General features: G+C 34.1%; 1 protein-coding gene across 3 annotated transcripts in view; it reads right to left on the bottom strand.

Annotated features, from left to right (window-relative positions):
• Positions 1–21,418, bottom strand: part of EPHA3 (EPH receptor A3) — a 378,828-nt gene that overhangs the window by 244,381 nt on the left and 113,029 nt on the right. For all 3 annotated transcript variants that reach the window (XM_025868405.2, XM_073892253.1, XM_073892247.1), the window contains exon 3: positions 14,237–14,897. In XM_025868405.2, the coding sequence (XP_025724190.1) occupies positions 14,237–14,897 (661 nt within the window). The remainder of the gene's footprint in view (positions 1–14,236; positions 14,898–21,418) is intronic.

Below are 21,418 nucleotides of genomic sequence, written 5' to 3'. Positions count from 1 at the left end.
ATATGGATATATATACCATGCATCCATATATGCATCTATACATGCATATAATATGTGCCTGTCATATATGTCTATAGGTACATACACTTACACACATGTCTACATATACCTGCATATATACATATACATACATACACACATACACGTATCTCAGTGTTTATGAGCTTTGAAAATACCCAGTATGTGTAGCAGATATGTCAGCCATCTCCAAAATTCATTCCCAATCTGCCACTTGGAGATCTGTCAAACTAATAAAGAAGCATATTGTGTAAGCATACACACTGGGCACATAGCGAGTGTTTTCTGGGTCCTGGCTCCCCACTCACCATCATCTCCTATCAATCATGTCCTCAGCAACAGCAGGGGCAATGGAAATAGAAGCAGAGGTAATTAGAGGTGTGACTCAGTTCCACATGCACGGAAAATAAAGGCCACAGACACCCTGTTAAAACATGTTTGCATTATAGTCTTAACCAGTTCCATACTGAAAAAAGAGGGAAGGATTATGTTAATGAATCAAGTTCTTGACTCTTTAAATAATTATTGCCAATCTCTTTTTCTGAACTATAAAAAAACCACATTCTCTAGCCACTCCCTTGGCTGCAAGAACTTGGAAATTTTCACATTACTGTGATTTATAAAGTATCATCAAAAGAAAAATATTAGCTTATTATAGTACAAGAAGGATTGGGTTTCAGAATTAGACAGACCTGCGTTTACAACCTGGTGTTGTGAAACAGCAAATTAGTAAATTATCTTAGCCCTGCCCTGGTAAATATGGCTAATAATATTTACTTTGTAAGGTTTTTGTTGAGCATTAAGTGGTATGTTAATCACTGGGTACATACTTGGCAATCAATAAATGGCCATTCAAATATTTTTATCATTCATCCTCGAGACAGGATACCTACAATTCAGGATGCAATAGAGTTATCTATTGTAGAGTTATCTACAATATTTTTTGAAAGCTGAAGAAAAGAGTACAAAGGATATATAGGGGGAAAAATAAAATTGTGAAACAAGTGTTGATGATGATGATGTGGAGAAAAAGGAACATTTGTGCACTGTTGGTGGGACTGCAAACTGGAAAACAGCTTGGAGGTTCCTCAAAAAATTAAAAATAGAATTACCCTATGATCCAGTAATCCCACTACTGGATATTTACCCAAAGAATATGAAAACAATAATTCAAATAATTCAAAAAGATGTATGCACCCCTATGTTTACTGAAGCATTATCTAGCCAAATTACGGAAGCAGCGCAAGTATCCATCGACAGATGAATGAAGAAGTGGTGTATATATAGGAAATACTATTCAGCCACAAAAAAGAATGAAATCTTGCCACTTGCGATGACATGGATGGAGCTAGACAGTATTATGCTCAATGAAATAAGTCAGAGAAAGACAAATACCAAATGATTTCTCTCATGTAGAATTTCAGAAACAAAACAAATGAGCAAAGAGGAAAAAAAGAGACAAATCAAAAAACAGGCTTTTAACTACAGAACAAACTGATGGTTACCAGAGGGGAGGTCGGTAGAGGCGAGTGGGTGAAATAGGTGAAGGGGATTAAGAGTGCACTTATCCCGATGAGTACTGAATAGTATACCGAATTACTGAATCACAATATCGTACACCTGAAACTAATATAACACGTATGTTAATTACACTGAAATTTAAAATTAAAAAAAAGCAAAACCTGCCCTCTGTTCTGCAAATTCCTAAACATCCTTGTTATTTTATACTTGCCTAAATAGATTTCTCATTTCATGTGAAAAAAAAAATGTGTTTAGCATCAAAAAGGAATGTTGCAGGGGCATAGCTATTTGTAGGATGTAGGAAGACACAATTCTGCACTTTTTTATGGAGAAAGCAAACAAGATACCACGACCATGACATGAATCAATTTCCAGAAGTGAAAGCAAGCCAGTAGCCTGAGGGACACAAGCATTCCTGGCATGGGAGCCCGAAGTCAATGTCTGAGATGGGTCTCAGAAAAAGGACAGAGTGAAAAGTGTTGAATAACATCCTCAAAAGCATTCTTACAGCACCGACAGCCCTGAGCTGCACAGCCTATTTCTAAAAACACAGACTGGTGGGCTTCAGGGTCTTCACGTCTCCTAGTCCGCCTCACTAGGGAGGCCAAGGGAACACTGGCCACACACAAGTGTGCTGCACTCAAATTCCAGTTTCACCACTTACCAACTGCAACCTTGAACAACTGTCCAGTTTCTCACTGTAACTAGTCTCTTCTGAGGGGAAAAGAGGATCTGATGGTGCCTTTCCCATAGGCATTTGGGAAGATAAAATAAAGCGCCAAGCTCAGTTATGAGCCAGAGGACAGAAATTGCTGATGTTAAGGTGCTGCTCTACTATTAAAAAGGGAACAGTCAGAATTAGAACCAAGGAAGTTTTTATACCAAGACTATTAATACAATATGTCCTGTAAACAAGCACATCTACCTGTCATATTTGCATTCATATCACATTACAGAAAAAAAGGGAATCAAATGTTAGATTTGATTTCATGTCAGCACGTCAGAGCATCCTAAAAGGGAACTAACTCCATAGCAGCTATCTGAACCCTTTGCTTAAGGAAATACCCACAGTCTCCAAATGCTTTGTCTTTGATATCTCTTTTATTACTCCATTCATATTCTCAGTCCGTGTACTACCAAATTCCAGCCACTGAATGTCAGTAACTTTTCCCAGCTCCATGCAAGTAACATTCTTTCATTGTTTTTAAATATCTGCCTTCATGTGAATATTCCCAAAATCTTTATTCTTTCTTTAACATAAAGAAACTTAGTTTTGTTTTTCTTTTCTTGTCACTTTCCAATTACCTAGGTAGTTAGTAAGACTCCATTTCTATAACTTTAAAAGCTATAGAAATTTCTAAGTCTAAATAAATCCCAAAAAGGGTAAGTCCTGAAGTACCATCATAAAATGCTTGAGCTTGGGTTCCAACTTAGGCTCTGCTAATGTGTAATTTGACCTTTTAGCCTTAATTTATGTTTCTGTAAAAGGAGGGGTTATTCTAGATCAGGGTTTCTCAAACTTGACATGGTTTGCTTGGATAATTTGTGGTTATAGAGGCTGCCCTGTGTATTGTATGATATTTAGCAACATCTCTGGCCTCTAAACACTAGATGCCAGGAGCAAACCCCTCCCCAAGCTGTGACAACTGAAAATGTTCTTCAGACATTGCCAGGTGTCCCTTGGAGGCAAAATCACCTGGGCTGAGAAATTAGTCTATGCTTTAATCTATGAGTGGTACAATGAAAGAATCTGCATTAGAATTTGATTTCATGATATTTCCACTAAAATCTAACTACCTAGAGGGCAGGGACATTTTTCTGTTGTGTTCAGTGCCATATTTCCAGTGGATACTTGGTGTAGTAGGTATTAATTACATTTTGTTTGATGAAAATGAATAAATGATGGAATATTTAACTCTACAGAAATTGAAACCCCTCCATTTATCACCTCTTAGCGACACATTTTGATGAGTCTCTAAGCAATATTCATCTTCCATGCTTACTCCACTTTTTTTTTTCCTTATGAGCTTATGGATATTGTATTTGCTTCCTTTTAACATAAATTCAGTTCAGCTACCCTTTAGAATCCAAGGTGCTTGGGAACAAGAACTGTATTGTCCTTCCCCCCAATTCAGCACATTAATCAATTCTTTACACATGTGGACTGATAGATTGGAACATCCCACCTTCAATACAGCAGCAATAGATAGGCAGCAAGTGAATCCAAATCTCTGAAATATAGATTTTCCTCTCTAATAAATACCAAAGAAGCAAAAATGTTCCTTTCCAACATTTATATATACAGATTCATTTCTGAGTTTCAGAAAACTTTACATGTTCTTTATGCATTAATTCAAGAATGGTATTCTCTCATCCCATAGCATATGCTTTCTCTTTTTTGTTGAAAGTGAGTCTTCATGTCAAAAAGCAACAGCTGTTCTCAATTACAGCAACCACTTTTAACCTTTTGTGGCATTGTAACTGACCACTGAACAGAGAATTCAGGAATATTTTACATGGAGGGTCTTTCACTATTAAAAGTCTGTGACTGTTCATGTAATGGCTATGAGTTTCATGAACTTGACTCACCCTTGGAATCTCTGGGTCTCCTCTCACAGAATAAATCTGTAATTAGAAGTCCAATACTCAGTGTTTCTAAAGGGCAATCAACAGCAACATATCTGAGGACTACTGGAAGAGGAGTAAATAACAACACGACCAAAGTTTATAATACATTTTTCCTACATGATATCATGGATTCTGTTCCATAAAAGAGGCATCCATAAGTGATTACAGTTATCTGCCAACAGGATGTTTTGTCCACATCCTGGAAGATGAGAAGCTATAAGAACAGAGTATACATGCAGTCTCTCTCGTCATATGATTCTTTCCAAATGGCTTTCACTTTCGGAGCACTTTCATCAAACACTATCAAAACTTAAATACTTCTCTCTACAATTGCTTTCTATTAAAGTTTAGTGCCACCTGTCAGAGCTGTAACATAAACCCTTATTAGCACTTATAAGTTCTACTCTGGAACTAATAAGGGATTGTCAAAACTCCAAAGACAGACAGAAGTGGGGGGGGGGGAGAAATCACAGGAAAGAAGGTGGAAAGTGCACAACAAATCTATTTGCAAAGCAATCTTTGTGAGACCAGTAACAATGCCTTTCACAGAACCTAAGTATCTCAAGAGAGAGAAGAAGATCTACTTCTTAGTTTATTTTGCATAAGGTTTGGTTTCCCTTCCTCTGAGAGGGGTTGACTAAAAACAATGAAACAAACTGGAAAACTTAATGAAATCTCAATAATCTCTTTTTTTTTTAGAATCATAATCTGCATTTGAACAAAAATTACATCGGATTCTTCAGATTTTAAAATATAGAATCTTTGATGATTTCTCAATAACTGGAAAGAAAAAGCATGTTGAAAAATTAAGACCAGACAAAAGTATCTGAAAGTATCTGAAAATTCACAGACTTTAGCATAGTAAATGAAAAAAAAAATGATATCCTAAAAGCAAATACCCTACAGCTATTTGACAAGGGATGATTGTGAACTGGGTTAGAACCTTGGGAAAATAATACTGACCCATAAAATGGCCCTCCACGTCAAGACAAAGACTAGTAAAAGACATATTTAAAGAATAAATGTCTTATTATTTTTCCCTCTTTGAACAATGGAATTGCCAAGATTCTATAATGAAAGTTAACCTGTATAAGGTAAAATAACCCATATTTTACTAACAGACTGTCATTCTCATTTAGTTGTAATCCCGTGTTAGACTGTTACTAACATTTATAAAACTGCCTGTGATTTTTAAAATCTTTTACAGTGGTTCATTGATGACCACCTAACTTGTACTTATTAATTATGAGGTATTCCAATAGTTAGACATGAATTTGTTCTACTCCTTAAATTTAACGACAGTCATATCTCTCCTAAATATGTTTGCAATTAAATTGTCTCTGACTGCTCAAAATAATCTGATTTGTAGTTTGTACAGAACAAAGACCTCACATTTCTTTTTAGTATCTTAAATATGCAAATCCATGGCTTTAAATTTATACTGTTTGTTTTTATACAGGCTCAGAAATGAACTACAATACTTAAGTAACTCACAAGCCAAATACACTCCCTTGTTTTTCCTCTCTTTTTCATATTTTAAAAGAGTTTTTACTTAATTACTGTTTGAATGGTACGTTGACATAATTTGATTGAAAGTTTCCAGTAATATCATATAGTAATTCATGTAAACACATTTGGCATTTACTTCATACAATTTATACTGTTTTCTTCACTGCTGTTTTTTTTACTATTCGGGTGATTCTTAAATGTACATAATAAATACCCAAAATAAATCAAATAGATATGGTTGGTTCTACACAGAGTCAAGTAAAATGGTTTGACAAATATTTTTACTTACTTGATTACTTTTTTTTGATTCACATGATTCCTTCTAGGCAAGAACATTATTTATTGTTATAACCTCCCCCATTACCTAAGCTAGTCTTTTATACAATGAAATGTTAGGACATAACAGTGAAAAACTTTTAGGTTTAACATTTTTGAAATGTAGAATTTTTATTTTATTTTGCTATTGTTGTTGTTTGCTTGTTCCTAAACTATATTTTCTTAAAACCTAAGTTAAAACCTAAAAGCCTTTCTGGATCTACAATAATAAAAATGTCCATCACTAAATTTAAGGCTGCTTTTGAATAATCAGCAGGGGAAAAAAATGCTAGAAGGAATAAGAGACTGAGTCAAATACCAGATGGGAAAAATCAAGAGTGACTGATGTTCAGAAGAAGAAAAATAGAAGCTAACAAGAAGAGAGTGGAGGAAATATCACCCATGATTGAATAGACTAGAAGCTTAATGAAAATAAAAATGAAGTCTCCTCAGGAAAGGAAAATCCTACTTGGAAGAAGCTGGACAACCAGTGAAGAAATAATGAATACATAGATAAATACATTCATTAAAGACATTTTCTACCCCTTAAGGTATCCCTAAGTCCTAAGGTTTAAGGTAAGAGGGAGGCTTTTGAATGGATGAGTTTATCACATCTGTTTTAACACAGATGAAACAAGAAAGCAAGGAAAATTACACATTCCGGTGACACTGATGACTAACAATAATGATGATACTCAAATACCCTTTTATGTATGAAGAAACTGAGGTTCAAACTGTTTAGCCACATGCTTGATAAGCAGCATTTCTGGGGCTCCTGAGTCCAAGCACTCAAATATTAGTCAGTGACAAGAGACTTTCGCTAAATAAAACATTAAATGCAAACTTAATTTTGAGGGCAAACTTGGTCGGGGGGTTCTGCATCGTGCTAATGGTACCAAAACTTATTATACAAATTGTTGAGAAGACACAGAAACTTGTATAAATCAAGGGTTTGATTGCTATTATAAAGCTGTCAAAATGTATCTGTTTACTTGAAAGTTATGTACGTTATTACCTATCAGTGGTATATTTTTTATTAAAATAAATGCATTGGTTTGAAAAGTCATGGGCATGCAACTGCTAAAGGCAAAGTGGGATTGGAGGGTTATCATTTTAAACTCTGGGAAAACAAATAATTTCTTCATAATTCAAGGTAAGAAACTTCAGTGCAGTAATTAAAGGATGAGTAATTTCAGTGCAGTAATTGAAGGATGAGTCAATGAGTACTAGCTCTGTAAAACAAAAATTATTTCAGCATCTATATAAATAATTAGAACTTTGTTTTGTTATAAGTATGATAGTCAATTGATTTTTTGCAAGTCAGAAAAACAATATTCATCATAAATTCATAAAAGAGAAAAGGTATTCTCTCAGATACAAGACACTAATTAATGAATAGATGAGATAAAGTAATAATTCATTAATTAGTATCAGAATAGTTAGGTGGATCTAGTCTTAACCTGTTGCATCTGTATGTGATCTAACAGTCAAATGTGCTCATTTCAAATTAGATGAAATGGACATCGTTATGTGTCTGAAAGAACTAGTAGATTCAAAGATAAATAGCATAAAGCATATTCTCTCTAGAACTTACATTCTAAGAATGCTTAGTTGGAATAGTTCATTCAGTAAGTATTCATTCAGTAAGTATCTGAGAACCTAATTATACTCTGCTAGTTCTAGGCATGATGTTCCTAAAAAAGGACAAAATGAGGCCCCTTCTCTCAAGTAACTTACTGCCCAGCGCCCAGCATGCAGCCCAGTGTGGGGCTCAAACTCAGGACCCTCAGATCAAGATCTGAGCCGAGATCAAGAGTCAGATGTTTAACTGACTGAGCCACCCAAGCGCATCCCTCCAAAAAATGCTTCTGAATTAATTAAAACATATGAACTCCTTGAAGTTCCAGAGGGTGCAAAAAGACTCAGTAGTAGGTGCCAAGAAAATCTGAATGAGATTTTCAATTTTGTCTACCTCCTCAAGAGTAAGCAGAATCTCCAAATTGTTTTGTTATTGAAACCTTGACAGCTTCTTTAAGAGTTTCTGAATTGACAAAGAAATGAATGGAGAATAAGAACTCATACCCTAACTCCTAGGTGAAACAAATATAATTATGAATAATCATCAAAAAGTCTAGCTGTCTTCATACATCACATCAAACACATTTTTCTATTAAGCTGCTAATGTACAAAAACAAGAAATAAAGTTTGCATTCCACAATGAATGCACAGAGATAAAACACAGAGCAACAGATTCTTCAGTGACATTAATAAGGTACTTGGTACATTAAGTCTAAACAAAGTTTGTAGGAGCAGGAATATTTATAGTAACCTCCTGGTATCTGCCTCAAATGTAATTAATTGACTATATAAAAATCCATCAGCATTCTCATTTTTTCTCTCCTAGCTAAATCAAAGCAGATAGCATAATTCAATAGCCAGGATTAAAAAATAATAATAAATTTCACAAGGTTTTCTTGGCATTAATGTAAAATTTCTTCACATCTCCAATCTTAAAAAGTTAAAAGAATTATACTGGGATGTAAGAAATACAAACGATTTCCCTAGTGAAATAAATCAAGTGTATTTTGACTGTTAATGATTGAAAGCAAACAACAGATGATTTAGGTTTATAATTTTAATATTTAATGTTATTGTTTTAAAAGAGGTTTATTAACATTCTATAAAAACGACTTAACCTGCAATTTGACCACATCCAGCCAGCTCACCCAGAGACCAGAAACACGGCTCAAATACTTAAGCCACACATAGTAAATTAAGAGACACCATGATTTCCTCCTCTATCATTAAACTGAGAGAAAACCTATTTAAACTAAAGCCATATTTTAAAATTATATATTACAGAAACTACCAGAAAACCAAGTCTCATACATGATTTCTTACTTTTCTTATTAGTCATTACATTACTCTTTATCAGTTGAAGCATGTGTAGTTATTTTTATGTGCATTTCTATTTTACCAAACTTATCATAATAAGCACTCTCCCTTTTTCTGCATTTGAGGTTTGTATGGCATGCAATTCCTGAAGTATTCTTTAGCTACCAATGTTTCTTTCAGTCTTTTCTTATTTTCTACCTCTAATCAAACCTTAAAGGAAACAGGTGCACCGCTTTCTATTGCTCGCTTTCCTGTGTTCGTTCTTTCTTGCACAGTAAAGCAAGACCAGCAACATAAAGCATTTTATTGTAGAAATTTTTAATTTCCTATCACTTATATCCTCCCACACCAATACCTCCTTCCTCATTAATACTAATAACTTATTTTTAGTATAAACTGTCATTAACTTAGCTCTGCTTAAAAATTCGGTTAAAAATCTATGCTTCTTTAAGAGCAAAGACCAAAGTATTTAACCCCCCAACACACACACAGATTTTTGAACTATGAACCAAACTAATTTAGCAGAGATAATGTTCATCTTTGTTGGTTTTTTTTAGTGTGCAACACAGGGTTTGGTACATACTACAGACTCAATAATTGTTGAATAACTGAATAAATGGTCAAAAGATATTTTCCACTACTTTTTCTCATTTCAGGAAAAGTGCAGTGCTGTGAAAGTTTGCAATATATACAAGAAAAGTGTAATGCTATGGTTAGAATTCTGGTCCTGTACAAAGACAACTTTGGTTTTAATTATAGTTCTGAAATTGATGGGTGAGTTTTTTGACAATAAAATGTCTATCAATATATTTTCCTATCAAATGGATATTGTCATATTTTCAGCATTTACTTAACCAAACTTTAACTATCCCAATTATCCATCTAGAGTGGAATAAGTGGTTCAGAATATTTCATTACTAAAGTCATAAAATGACCTGGTTATGAAATTTAGCTTCTTTATAAAGCCTCCCTGTGGAAAAAGTTCAGAACATAAAACTCTAATGGGACTTCTACACATTTTGAGATTTTGAGGTAATGGATCAATAAACAAATTATAAACTTTATCTTCTGGAATGAGTAAGCTACATAAGGTAGTTAGCCTCTTTTCCTTATTCTATAAGTTTCTAATCCCAACAGTGATGATCCAAATCTCTCAATGCAAAGGCTTTTCATCATTAATGAACAAATTCCATTATGAATTTGGAAATACTCAAAATTAATCTCTCCTTCCCCTACATTGCCAAAGTCCCTTATACCCCTGGTGCAAGACTGATTGGTCTGTCTTGCATTAAAAGTATTCATTTATGTATCTCTCTTTCATAGTAGATGCTGAGCTCCTGTAAGATAGATACAATCTATGTTTCCCTGTATCTAGAGCATTATTACTTTGTACTAATAGATGGTCAAAAACACTTATTGAATTAAATTTGGTAGACTTTTTGTATATCTAAGATGCTTGGTGATTATATATCCAGATTTTATGAGATATCACCCAGGCTAAGCTTAGTCTTCTCAAAATATTACATTTTGGCTAGTAACCCTTCTTTCTAAAAATTCTAGAAGCAGAAAAATGTGGGAAATAAACAATTATATTAAAACTTATATTAATAGTTTTTGGTTACTTTATGCCAAATCAACTGTGGTCCTACTCCTCTTTCAATGTACAGTACTCTTAACTCCAGTGGAATTTGTATTTTAATGGGGTTTCTTGGTCTCTGTCACCCCTGGACTAAATCATAGGGAAGCAGTGTGGATTGAGGTTAAGATGGCAGCCTTTGGAATCAGACTGCCTGGTTTCAGATCTCCAATCTAACACTCACTCATTAAAGAAACTAAGGCAAGATATTTAACCTGTGAAAGCTTTGTTCTCATTTTTTAAATGTAGATAATAATAATATGTACCTGTCACTTATTTGGGTGGAAAAATAAGATAGCTCATAGATATGACTTAGCAAATAAACACAATGGCATCTAGTAAGTAATGAACATTAAAAGTCTTTGAGTTCCAATACAATGCTTAGAGTGAAATAAGCACTCATTAAATATTCTTTTAAATAAGGTAAATGCATTTTGATTTCTTATGTGTTAGGCAACTGAAAGCCTTTGGTTGCTGATCAATGTATTATAAAATTATCCTGAGATGTTTAAAATCGAGCTATATGTGTGTTCCAATTAGTGGGTATATCAAGGTATTGTCCCATCCTTTTTTTAAAAAGGATGACACAATATTTTTTGGAAAAAAATTTAAAAAAAACCAAATCTGATCTCATGGAAGACATGAAGTTTATCTATCTTTTCATCTGCTTCTTTTCTGAGGATTACCATTCCCCTCTGTGCCTAAACAGAAGCACAGCTGCTAAAATGTTGACTTGTGAGAGTCATGGCACGCTATTCAGACCAGCCTACAAGCTTACCAAAATGCCAACTGAAAAATTAAAAACTAAAAACGGAAACCATAGTCACCATAAGAAACACCAGCACTATCACTGACAAAAACAGGAAGTTACAGCCAAGAACCAGATACAGAACTAATTGGTTGAGTACTAGATTTTTAAGACATAGTACAGTAATGCCTAAAATAATATATTTAAACAAATATTTGTTAATATGTAAATCAGAAGAAAGTAGAATACCTCGACACATTGTCTAATAATCTGAATACACAAAGTCTTTGTGATTGTGAAAAGAAATGAAGCCAAAAGTCACCTGTAAACATCAGCAAATGTCAAGATATAACTATAAAAAAAGTCCCACCTTTAAATTACATCACTAAAAAAATCATTCCCCCTTTAAATTACAATCACATCCCAATTCATGGACCATCTCTAATTCTACTACAATTATTTTTATTGATTTATCTTCAAGATCTTTGTCTTAAAATAATTTGCTATTCATATACAGGTATCTCATTCTGAAACTAGTATTTTTAAATGCTAAGAGAGAAAGTCTGTGATGAAACAGCATTACTATAACAAAAAGGTGCTGTTGACATCCTTCAACATAATAAACAAGATTCAAGGATACAAAACTTTCACATAAATCCTTGTCTGTAAGGACGCCTAGGTGGTTGAGTCTGTTGAATGTCCTACTCCTGATTTGTCTCAGATCACAGTGGGGGTTGTGGCGTCAAGCCCCATGGTGAGCTTCATGTGAGCATGGAGCCTACTTATGATTCTCTCTCTCCCTCTCAATCTGTCCCTGCCCCCACCTTGTGCTTGCTCTCTCTCACTCACAAAATCAATCAATCAATCAATCCTTATTTCTCGGAGTAATCTTGGAATACAACTGAATAACGTAGTAGTTTAAAAAGTAGTTCAGTAAATTAGAATGAGGTTAAAAGTAAAACAATTCTGATTCACTGTGAACTTTCTGAATTATAACTTCATGTGACTCTTTTTTATTCTTCTACCAGTTTCTTTAAGACAGCATGTAACATAAGTTTGTATGCTTTATTTCTACTAAATACTTTTATGTGATTCTATTTACCTCACTGATACTTATTTTTCTATTTCTTATAACTTTCAATATGATTTTAAAACATATGAAAAGTATTTAAAATCCAAACATCTAATGATTAAGTTTCTTGCCCAATGTCATATTTTATGAGATAGTTCTTCATAAACTGATACATATTATTGAGAAGGAGATATACCTATTTCTCTCCTGGTGTGGATATAGGAGACTGGTTCCATAGAGACCAAATTAGAGAGAATGAACAATTTTGAAATTCCTCCTGAGTTAAGCCTTTATTATTTTATTTAAAATAATTTTCACAGGACACCTGGGTAACTTAGCCAGTTAAGCTGCTGCCTTCAGCTCAGGTCATGATCCTCAGGTCCTGGGATCGAGTCCTGCATTGGGCTCCTTGCTCAGTGGGGAGCCTGCTTCTCCCTCTGCCTGCCACTTCCCCTGCTTGTGCGTTCTCTCTCTCTCTGATCAAAATATATGTTTATATATATATAATATAAATTTTCACAAATACCATATATCACAAAGAATACCATAGAGACGAAATATGATTCAAAGTGGATTATAAAGGCTATTGAGATTTCTCTCCACTCATGTATATAAGGAGTAGTATCTCCTATGTTGTTTCAATTTTAGAACTTTCAAAACCATACTTAGTAATGATATTTCTGACGGTGCTCGCCAAGGATCTAAATAACATAGAGAAGTATGAGACTAGAGTGTAACTTTTGCTCTCATTAAGCTTTTTGCTATAGATTATGTCTAAAGTCAAAAGCAAAATGTTATATTCCATTCACATTGGTAGAAAGGTTAATTTATGTATAAAGTGTATTCATTTCTTCTGCATAGTTTGAGATATACTGAATGGTTACAAAGAGAATACCAAATTCAATTTCTTTTTCAGAGTATAACAGCAAACAAAGGTATTAAAACAGACTAGATTCCCAGGACTACGTAGTTAAATTCTCCTAGGTATTTATACATTTAAAATTTTAATAACAATTTCAGTGTGCTCTTAAACACCAACCTTGCCTAATGCGAAATTAACAAATTTGGGGATTAAGTGGAAGTTTTCATCTATCAAATTTTATATGAAAAAAGATTATTTTTAATTAATTTTAATTTTTAATTAATTAATTTATAATTAATTAATTTCAAATGCAAAGACAGTTCTAATAAAAATCAACTTGGTGACAGTGTTCAGATTCTTTGCTACTATATTAAGGATCAAATATGCATTCCAACCTAAGGTGTGGTACAGATATTCTCCTGGGCAGCCTAAAGGGCCAAACCATGAAGCAAAATAACTTTTTTAAAAATCACCCCTCTATCCTTCAAACACTAAGGTATCAACCCTGGATTTTTAAATAAAATAATCTTTATTAAAGCTCTAATGCATTGTAAGTAAACATGTATTTGATGCACAGACATCACCGAAGACTATATCACAATTAAGTAACATACCACTGTGAGATAGAAAAACACATAATCAACGCAGTATCTAATTCTGTTAGAATTAGATTACCTGAGTGTCAATGATGTTTCTTCCCTCTACATAAAAGAGACATATTTTTTTCTTTCAGTTGATCTAGAGTTATAATAGCAGAGTCACTAAAAAGGAGACAAAACTTAAAAATAGTATATGTAACACCTCTTGTGGGGTACAGGCTAGCACCACACAAACACTGTTAATATTTCTACAACAAACTGTGGATCAACACATCAAGTGAGATAAATTTGGTCTCTAAACAGACTCTGTTCAGTTTTAGGCATGTTTTGTTGCCAAGTGAGTTCAGACTGGGTTCATTTCTTTCAGTCATTCAGTGATAATACACTCACAGGTGAGCAATACCACTCCAAGGAAAATAGAGAAGACTCTTACCTTGGCACGTGAAACCTCTTTCTTCATAGCCAGCATTGCATGAGCACTTGCCAATGGGTACAAGCCATTCTCCTTCTGTACTGCAGTACATCCTGGGAGGATCTTCCTCCTTAGAATTGTTAACACAAGATCCTCGGACCTCCACCAGGGATTGGGAATCCATGGGTACTGTGTCTGGAAACATAGCCAGATTCTTCACTGTAAATGGGCACTTTTTGAAGTACACTCGTACAGACACTAAGGCAACACAAGCACCAACATCTTGAAACGCCAAATAAAATCCCTTTTTGTTGACAGGACCTACTTCTCTAACCTCAGTGTTGAGTTTCAGAATACGGTCCCCAAGATCCATTTGGGTGAAACTTTCATCAGCTGCAATGGTGTCAATCTTTGTAAACTGATGTTCTCGAAATTTGACCCCATGATCATCATCAGACTCCATGTAGTACAAGTTGAAAGTCTCTTTGCAAGTTCCCAAAACCAATGGAATGCTATTGCAATCCCGTAGAGTGAACTTGAGTTCCACGTAGATCTTCTGAGCTGAGTTCCTGGGGACCCAGTTTGTCCTCAGCCAATTATTTTGACTATGATCCATGACATTGCACACCTGGTAAGTCCTGATGGGTGTGTAATGTTCATCAACACCACTGATCTCTTCCCACTGAAGAATCAAAGGAGAAAAAAAATGAGAGGCAGAATTAATGAATGACTCATAATGAATAATAATGAATACAGAATGAGGGTGTTAATTAAATCACAGGATATACAAAATTATTAAAGAGAAACTTCAGTGTTACTCATTAAAGATCATGACATGGAGCAAGTCCATAACATTCTTATACGTAGGTTTATTATTTGCAGGTTTCTCTGAGTTCATTGACACTAAGTAATTTATAATTTTGATGAATGCATTTAAATTGTATTATGGTTTGTGGGATATCCAGGAAAAAAAGTTGCTTAGCAATTGATTATACCTAGACAAATATTCCAGCATCAAAACCTCAAATCAGTTAACTCAAATAACACTATGAAATGGATTTGTTGTACAGATGGTTTTGATTGTGTTTTATTTGTTTGTTTGTTATTTAAAAAGAGAATGAAAAATACGGCTGCCTAAAATAAATTTTTATTCATCTTACCCCAATTTGGTCCAGAATTTAGTAAAATCAATATCTGGCAAAACAAGGTGAATCTAAATGATGTCATTACCACATATCTCCACACATGACCTTTTATAACATACTCAGTCATTTCAAGGAATACATGATGAACTACAAAAGAAGATTTGAAGTAAAAATACAAACATGTCTCCCTCTGCCAACAAAATAAAAACCTAATAGTTATACACAGAAGATGTAAATGTAGTGCACATTTCAATTCTCAATATCTTTTACTCACACTGAATTTTACACAAGCAAGAAATAAGTGGCTATTTCCTTCTTTATTATTACAGCAGTTAAAGTTATCCTAACACTTTTTTCAATGCAAAAACACTTAAAAAGTTTCAAGACTTTTTAGGACAGTGAAGCACTGCTTTCTGTGATCCTTAGAATAGGTTTTTAAGCTGACATCACGTTGTTTGTGGTACTTATGATTCTGCAACTATTATACCATATGTTTCTAACTATTATACCTGTGTCTACACATTTTTTGCCATGCCAAATTTTGGCCTGTGCTGCCAGGAAAACCTATCATCCTTTGTCATGTCATACTTGAATTCAAAGACTTCTATGGCTGCCCATTGTCTATACAAATAACTTCAAACTCTTTAGTTTGGTATTGACATTCTTCCAAAAACTAATTCCAAAATACATTTATGTTTTTCTAAAAGTATGAATGGAGATTAGTGAATTACATGTTTTACATACTATGTCCTTGTCAGTGTGAACTTTTTTACTGTTGTCAAAAGCCATGTTAGATCTTCTTTTGTTTACAGTATAATTCCAACTTGACCGTACTCTTTTCCCCTTGAAGCCATCCATACCCCTGCCATTCTTAAGAAATTCTCTAATACATAACCTTTATTTTTTTCCAATTTTTTAATTAAATTCTAGTTAGTTAACATACAGTGCAACATTGGTTTCAGGAGTAGAATTCAGTGATTCATCATTTATGTACAACCCCCTGTGCTTATCACAAGTGCCCTCCTTAATGCCCATCACCCATCTAGCCCATCCCCCTCCCCCTCCCCCTCCCCCATTAACCCTCAGTTTATTCTCTATCTTTAAGAGTCTCTTAATAGTTTGTTTCCCTTTTTTTTCCCTCTCCTTCCATATGTACTATACAACCTTTATTAAATGCCTTATGCATTTATAAATTTAATTCATGATGCATGCTAAGATCAGTTTAATTTTGTTTCATATGTATTTGCTTCATTTTGGACCTCTTCATAACCTCCATAATATGCAGCACACAATATCAGAGAGATGTATAAAAATTATTATTTTTTCTCATAATATATATAGAAATCATTCAAAGGAGTACAAATATAAACTTCTTATAACAGAACATATTTTAATTTTGTAAATAAATATATAAATAAAATCCTTGTGAAACCCATTAGAAATGCGTTCCAAATTCTTTTCTCCATTAAGAGAGTTAATTATTTTCATCAGGAAAGGCAAGTTTTCAATACTTAACTAAATCGATAGCATTAAAATATATGAACATTTTTCTATTTATGTATATTAAAAACACATAGGAATTCCAATTCATAGCTTCAGTCACATTAGATAAAATTTAATTTATTGAATTGATGGTAACCACAAGGAAGAAATATAGCATTTATTTGGCCTTTGGGCCACATTAAAAAAAATAAATTATTTACATTAGGATGTTTGAATTATCAAGTCCAATTTGTAGATCCCACCAATGTGATAAATACAGTTTAAAAACTTCTTATTCTCCCTTGCTCTTCTACCAACCTAAAAACAAAACAAAAGCAAACAGTAAAAAGCACTACTGATGTTAATAACCTTGATCATTCAGGGTCTAAAATATAAGAGAGGCACCCATTTTCTGGAAGAAAAATTGGTTTGACTTCACTGTCATACCAAAAGTCCAACAAAGGAATAAATTTAAACTGTTTTAGAAAACCCTAGACATGATATACAAAATATATCTTAATATAAGAGAAGAAAATGTCCACCCTGTACTTTTAATAACCACTAATATAACATTTTCAAACAACCACTCTATGAATGTATTATACAGGGAGCTCTTAAGAAAAAAAGTATACATAAGATTCTTAGTTCTGATGATTTTACACTGAGTTGCCTTTAATAGTAAAGTCACAGTCGAAGTAAAATTCATATACATGTTTAATATCAGAAAAACATAAAGAGTGAACAGAGTTGGAACTTCAAAAAACTCTGATGTTAAAAAGTCAGTATTATGTGGAATTTTTCTAGTATTACATTGGTTCTATAATAACATTGTAAAGAACTATGACAGAACTAGTAAAACTCCAGACAATAAATGATTTACATGACATTTTACAGAAAATTAGATCACCAATATCATTATTTAAAAATAAATCAACTGACTTAAAATTTTTAGGTCAAGGTTTTTTGTTTGTTTGTTTGTTTTGTCTTTTTTATTTATCAGAATAGATATGAGTTTGTACAACTGATGAATCAGTTGTAAGTATATCTTGCTATGAACAGTATTTTACTAGACATCAAACAGGGGATGACCAAAAAGAGATTTTCATAATTTGATATAAAATATGATTTTAATTAGGGAGATCTCACTGTAGTTTAACAGTTTTCCTCTCAAGGTTAACTTGGCAAGCTATCACAAGTCCTTGAATGCAGAGGTGTAATGTGCAAGAAGACAATGTGAACAGCACCAGCATGCTTTGCACATAAAAGGTTGCAAGAAACAATAATTATCATTTCATTAATTTATAATGACGACCAAATTGCCTGTAAGTGATGGTGTTTTGCTATCTTAGTCCACTTGCAAAAAGAGCAAGTCTCAAGCCCTAGCATTTGCTGGGGACTAAAGACAGTAGAAATAAAATCCCTAAATGAGCATGTTCTCAATAGAAGCACCAACAACAGAAATCACTAATTAAGGCTGTGGCTATAATGTTTATACTTCAGAAACTTAAAGAATGCCCATGTTTACCCTTTCTTCTAAGAACTAATGTGTAATGTTCATAAATTATTAGAAATACTATATTGCCATAGTAAGTGTCCCAAGGAAAACGTGGAAAAAGGAAATGGGTGACATATAGAATTGGTGACATATAGAATCAGGTGGTACAAAGGAAGCATATTTCCCTTCATTTTCCTAATTAAAAAAAAAAAAATCTCTGCAAGGGATATTCAGTTGTAACACCATCTTCAGCAGAAGGGGGTATAGAACTAGGAAGAACTCAAATTTTTTCTAAAGGTTAAATTCCCCCAAATCAACAATTCTGACATTAAGCCTAATTCCCAGATTCTTATTCTGAGCTTTTATTATTAGACGACAAAGGCCAGTACTGAGTTCCTTGTTTTTTTTTTCTTTTTCCAAATTATTACAAACATAAGAAAATCATGTATCTAGACTTCCTTTCCCTAAAAAGATCATTCTGAAACATTCCCAGAAGCAGAAACAAGGTGAACCTCCCCACTATCAAAACACAGTGTAGGATACAAAAGAGACAATTTATATTTTTCTAGAGAGAACAGTTCCTTGTCACTGAGTGAAATATGTATTTAGGGAGGAAAACACATATATTTTAATAATTAATCAGCATTTAACCTAATAACTATTATTCTGATAAATCTCAATTATAGTAATTAAGGATTATATTAATTATTCTCTTGGATACATTTTTTAGCAACTTGTTTAAAGGGAGTAAGGAGGAAAATGTTTACATTTTCTTTAAGAGAGGAAAACTTGCAATATATTTAGTGCATAGGCTAACATGGTTTGAGAAATACTTAAAAAGTAACAAAAAGCACTTTTCATGATATACCTTATAAGATTTAAAGCCAATTTCTTAGAAATTTACAGATGACAATAAAAAGAAAATGATCACTGATATTCTTATGTTTACAATATTACATTTGCATTTCAATGGCTAATAAGAAACACATAATTCTGCACTTTGCAAAATGCTAATGATGACTAATCTTGCACTCAATAATTGTAAGTGATATTAAGTTGATTCACGTTATTCTTTCTCCACTCATGTTTCTTACTCCCATGTTTATTCCCCTTTGTACACACACAGCCATTTGAAAATTCAAGAAATTTTCATCCTAGAAATATTTGAACATTTACCATGCATCAGCATTTTAAGTGTGGATATGCATAATCACTTATTACAATAAGAATGTCACTGTCAAGTGTGAGGCAGTTATATCTACAAAAATCATATTTCCATTTACTAATAAACAGTTTTTTAGCCCATTCTGGTCTGAAGAGCACACATACACACACAGGTATATATTTCTAACAGTATTATATGAAAAGGTAGAGTAAGATAAAACAGTTGAAACAAAAGAGGAATACAATTTTTTTTTTTAAATTTTCTTGCTGTTGATGTTGATTTTTGGTCAAATCAGAGAATTAAATTTGTAACCAGGGATTGAGGAAAGAGATGGGGATTTGATGTTGGAAAGCTAGCATCAGATAACAGTATTTGGTTAGAGTCTAAGAATAGAAATGCCCAAAAGGGGCATGCCTGGGGCAGTATGGCTGGCAATCTTTATAAAATGCCACTCCTCCAACTACCTATAACCCCTAAATATTCTGCAGAATGTTGATTATCATCAAATTAGAATTGCCTTATTTAAATGGAGAGGACAACATCCCACTCTGGGTCAAGTATACTGAAAAGAGCTGAAAAACCAGGAAAGGAGGGAAAGGCCAGAGATTATTTTCTTTTTTAAAGATTCCATTTATTTATTTGAGAGAGAGAGAGAGAGAGAACACAAGCAGGGGGAGAGGGAGAGGGAGAAGCAGACTCCCCATTGAGCAGGGAGCCCAATGTGGGGTTCGATCCCAGGACCCTGGGATCATGACTTGAGCCAAAGGCAGATGCTTAACCAACTGAGCCACCCAGGTACCCCTGGCCAGAGATTATTAATAAGGAAAGCCAACAAAAGATTTCAGAGAATGAAATGAAGAGTTAGGACCTGGATGATATAAGAGCCCTTTGCAGAATTCTCAGGAACATTGGATGTACCGTGGTACTTTCTGCAGTCGTAATAAGCTGCAGGCTGTTAACGGCTCTGCCTTCAGAAAGCTTGGGGGGTAGGTTGGGGGTGGTTCTTGGGTCCCCTACAGGATCTACCTTGGATCCTCTGTCTCTACTTTAGCCAGTACCTCACACTCACAAATGGTTCCATCTTCATTCGCAGTAATTCTCAGTTCCTTAAACCTCTGGACTGAGACAAGAACCAGAGTGTCCACTGCTCCACCATTCTACGATTTGATTTTAGTCATTTTCCTTCCAGCTGGGAGTCAGTGGTACTGTGCTGAAATCTCAGGGCAGCTGCCACATTGTGGCACCTGTGGATGAACGTGCCATATTTCTGACCACACAGTCTGTCTACTTCCCTATGTCAATAGTTCTTATTTCCAGTTAAACATTAGCCAGGGCGCTTTTTAAAATACTGCTTCATGGGTGTCTATCCAAACTAATTGTTTTTAAATTGCCTAGGCAATTCTAAAATACACCTAAAGTTGAGAACCGATGTCATATGTCCCTTGCCAACTGGATTATTCACCTCTGATATCTACTTGACTTGGCTGTATACTCCAATACCAGTTTCCAAGACTTGTGAATCTCCTCAGAAACGATGTCTAAAGTTTCTAGATACCACTTCCCCTTCTCTGTAGAATGGCCTTTTGCTCAGCCCTCATCCCATCTGTTTGAAGATTTTAGATTTGTCAAGTCCCAGACATGACTTATAGAGGTTCACCTGAATAACCTCATCTTCTACCTCCCACAAAGATTTGTAAGATTTTATTATTTTACAAATAAAGTAAATCTCATCATGGTGTTCTTCTATTTCACATCTGGTGATAAATGCAAAGTGTGTGCATTACAAAAAATGTAAACAGTGTGTGGGGGAGGGTTACCTTCAAGCACGTATTTCTCCTGGTATGAAGACCAGAAAACTGGTTTTAGACCTATTACTTTTTTTATAGTTTGGTACTTTCCTACTGTGATTTTCTGTG

Source organism: Callorhinus ursinus, unplaced genomic scaffold, assembly GCF_003265705.2.
Source record: "Callorhinus ursinus isolate GAN/ISIS: 27379988/994484 unplaced genomic scaffold, GSC_fseal_2.0 scaffold1, whole genome shotgun sequence".
Classification (NCBI taxonomy): domain Eukaryota; kingdom Metazoa; phylum Chordata; class Mammalia; order Carnivora; family Otariidae; genus Callorhinus; species Callorhinus ursinus.
This window is presented reverse-complemented; position numbering and strand designations above follow the sequence as displayed.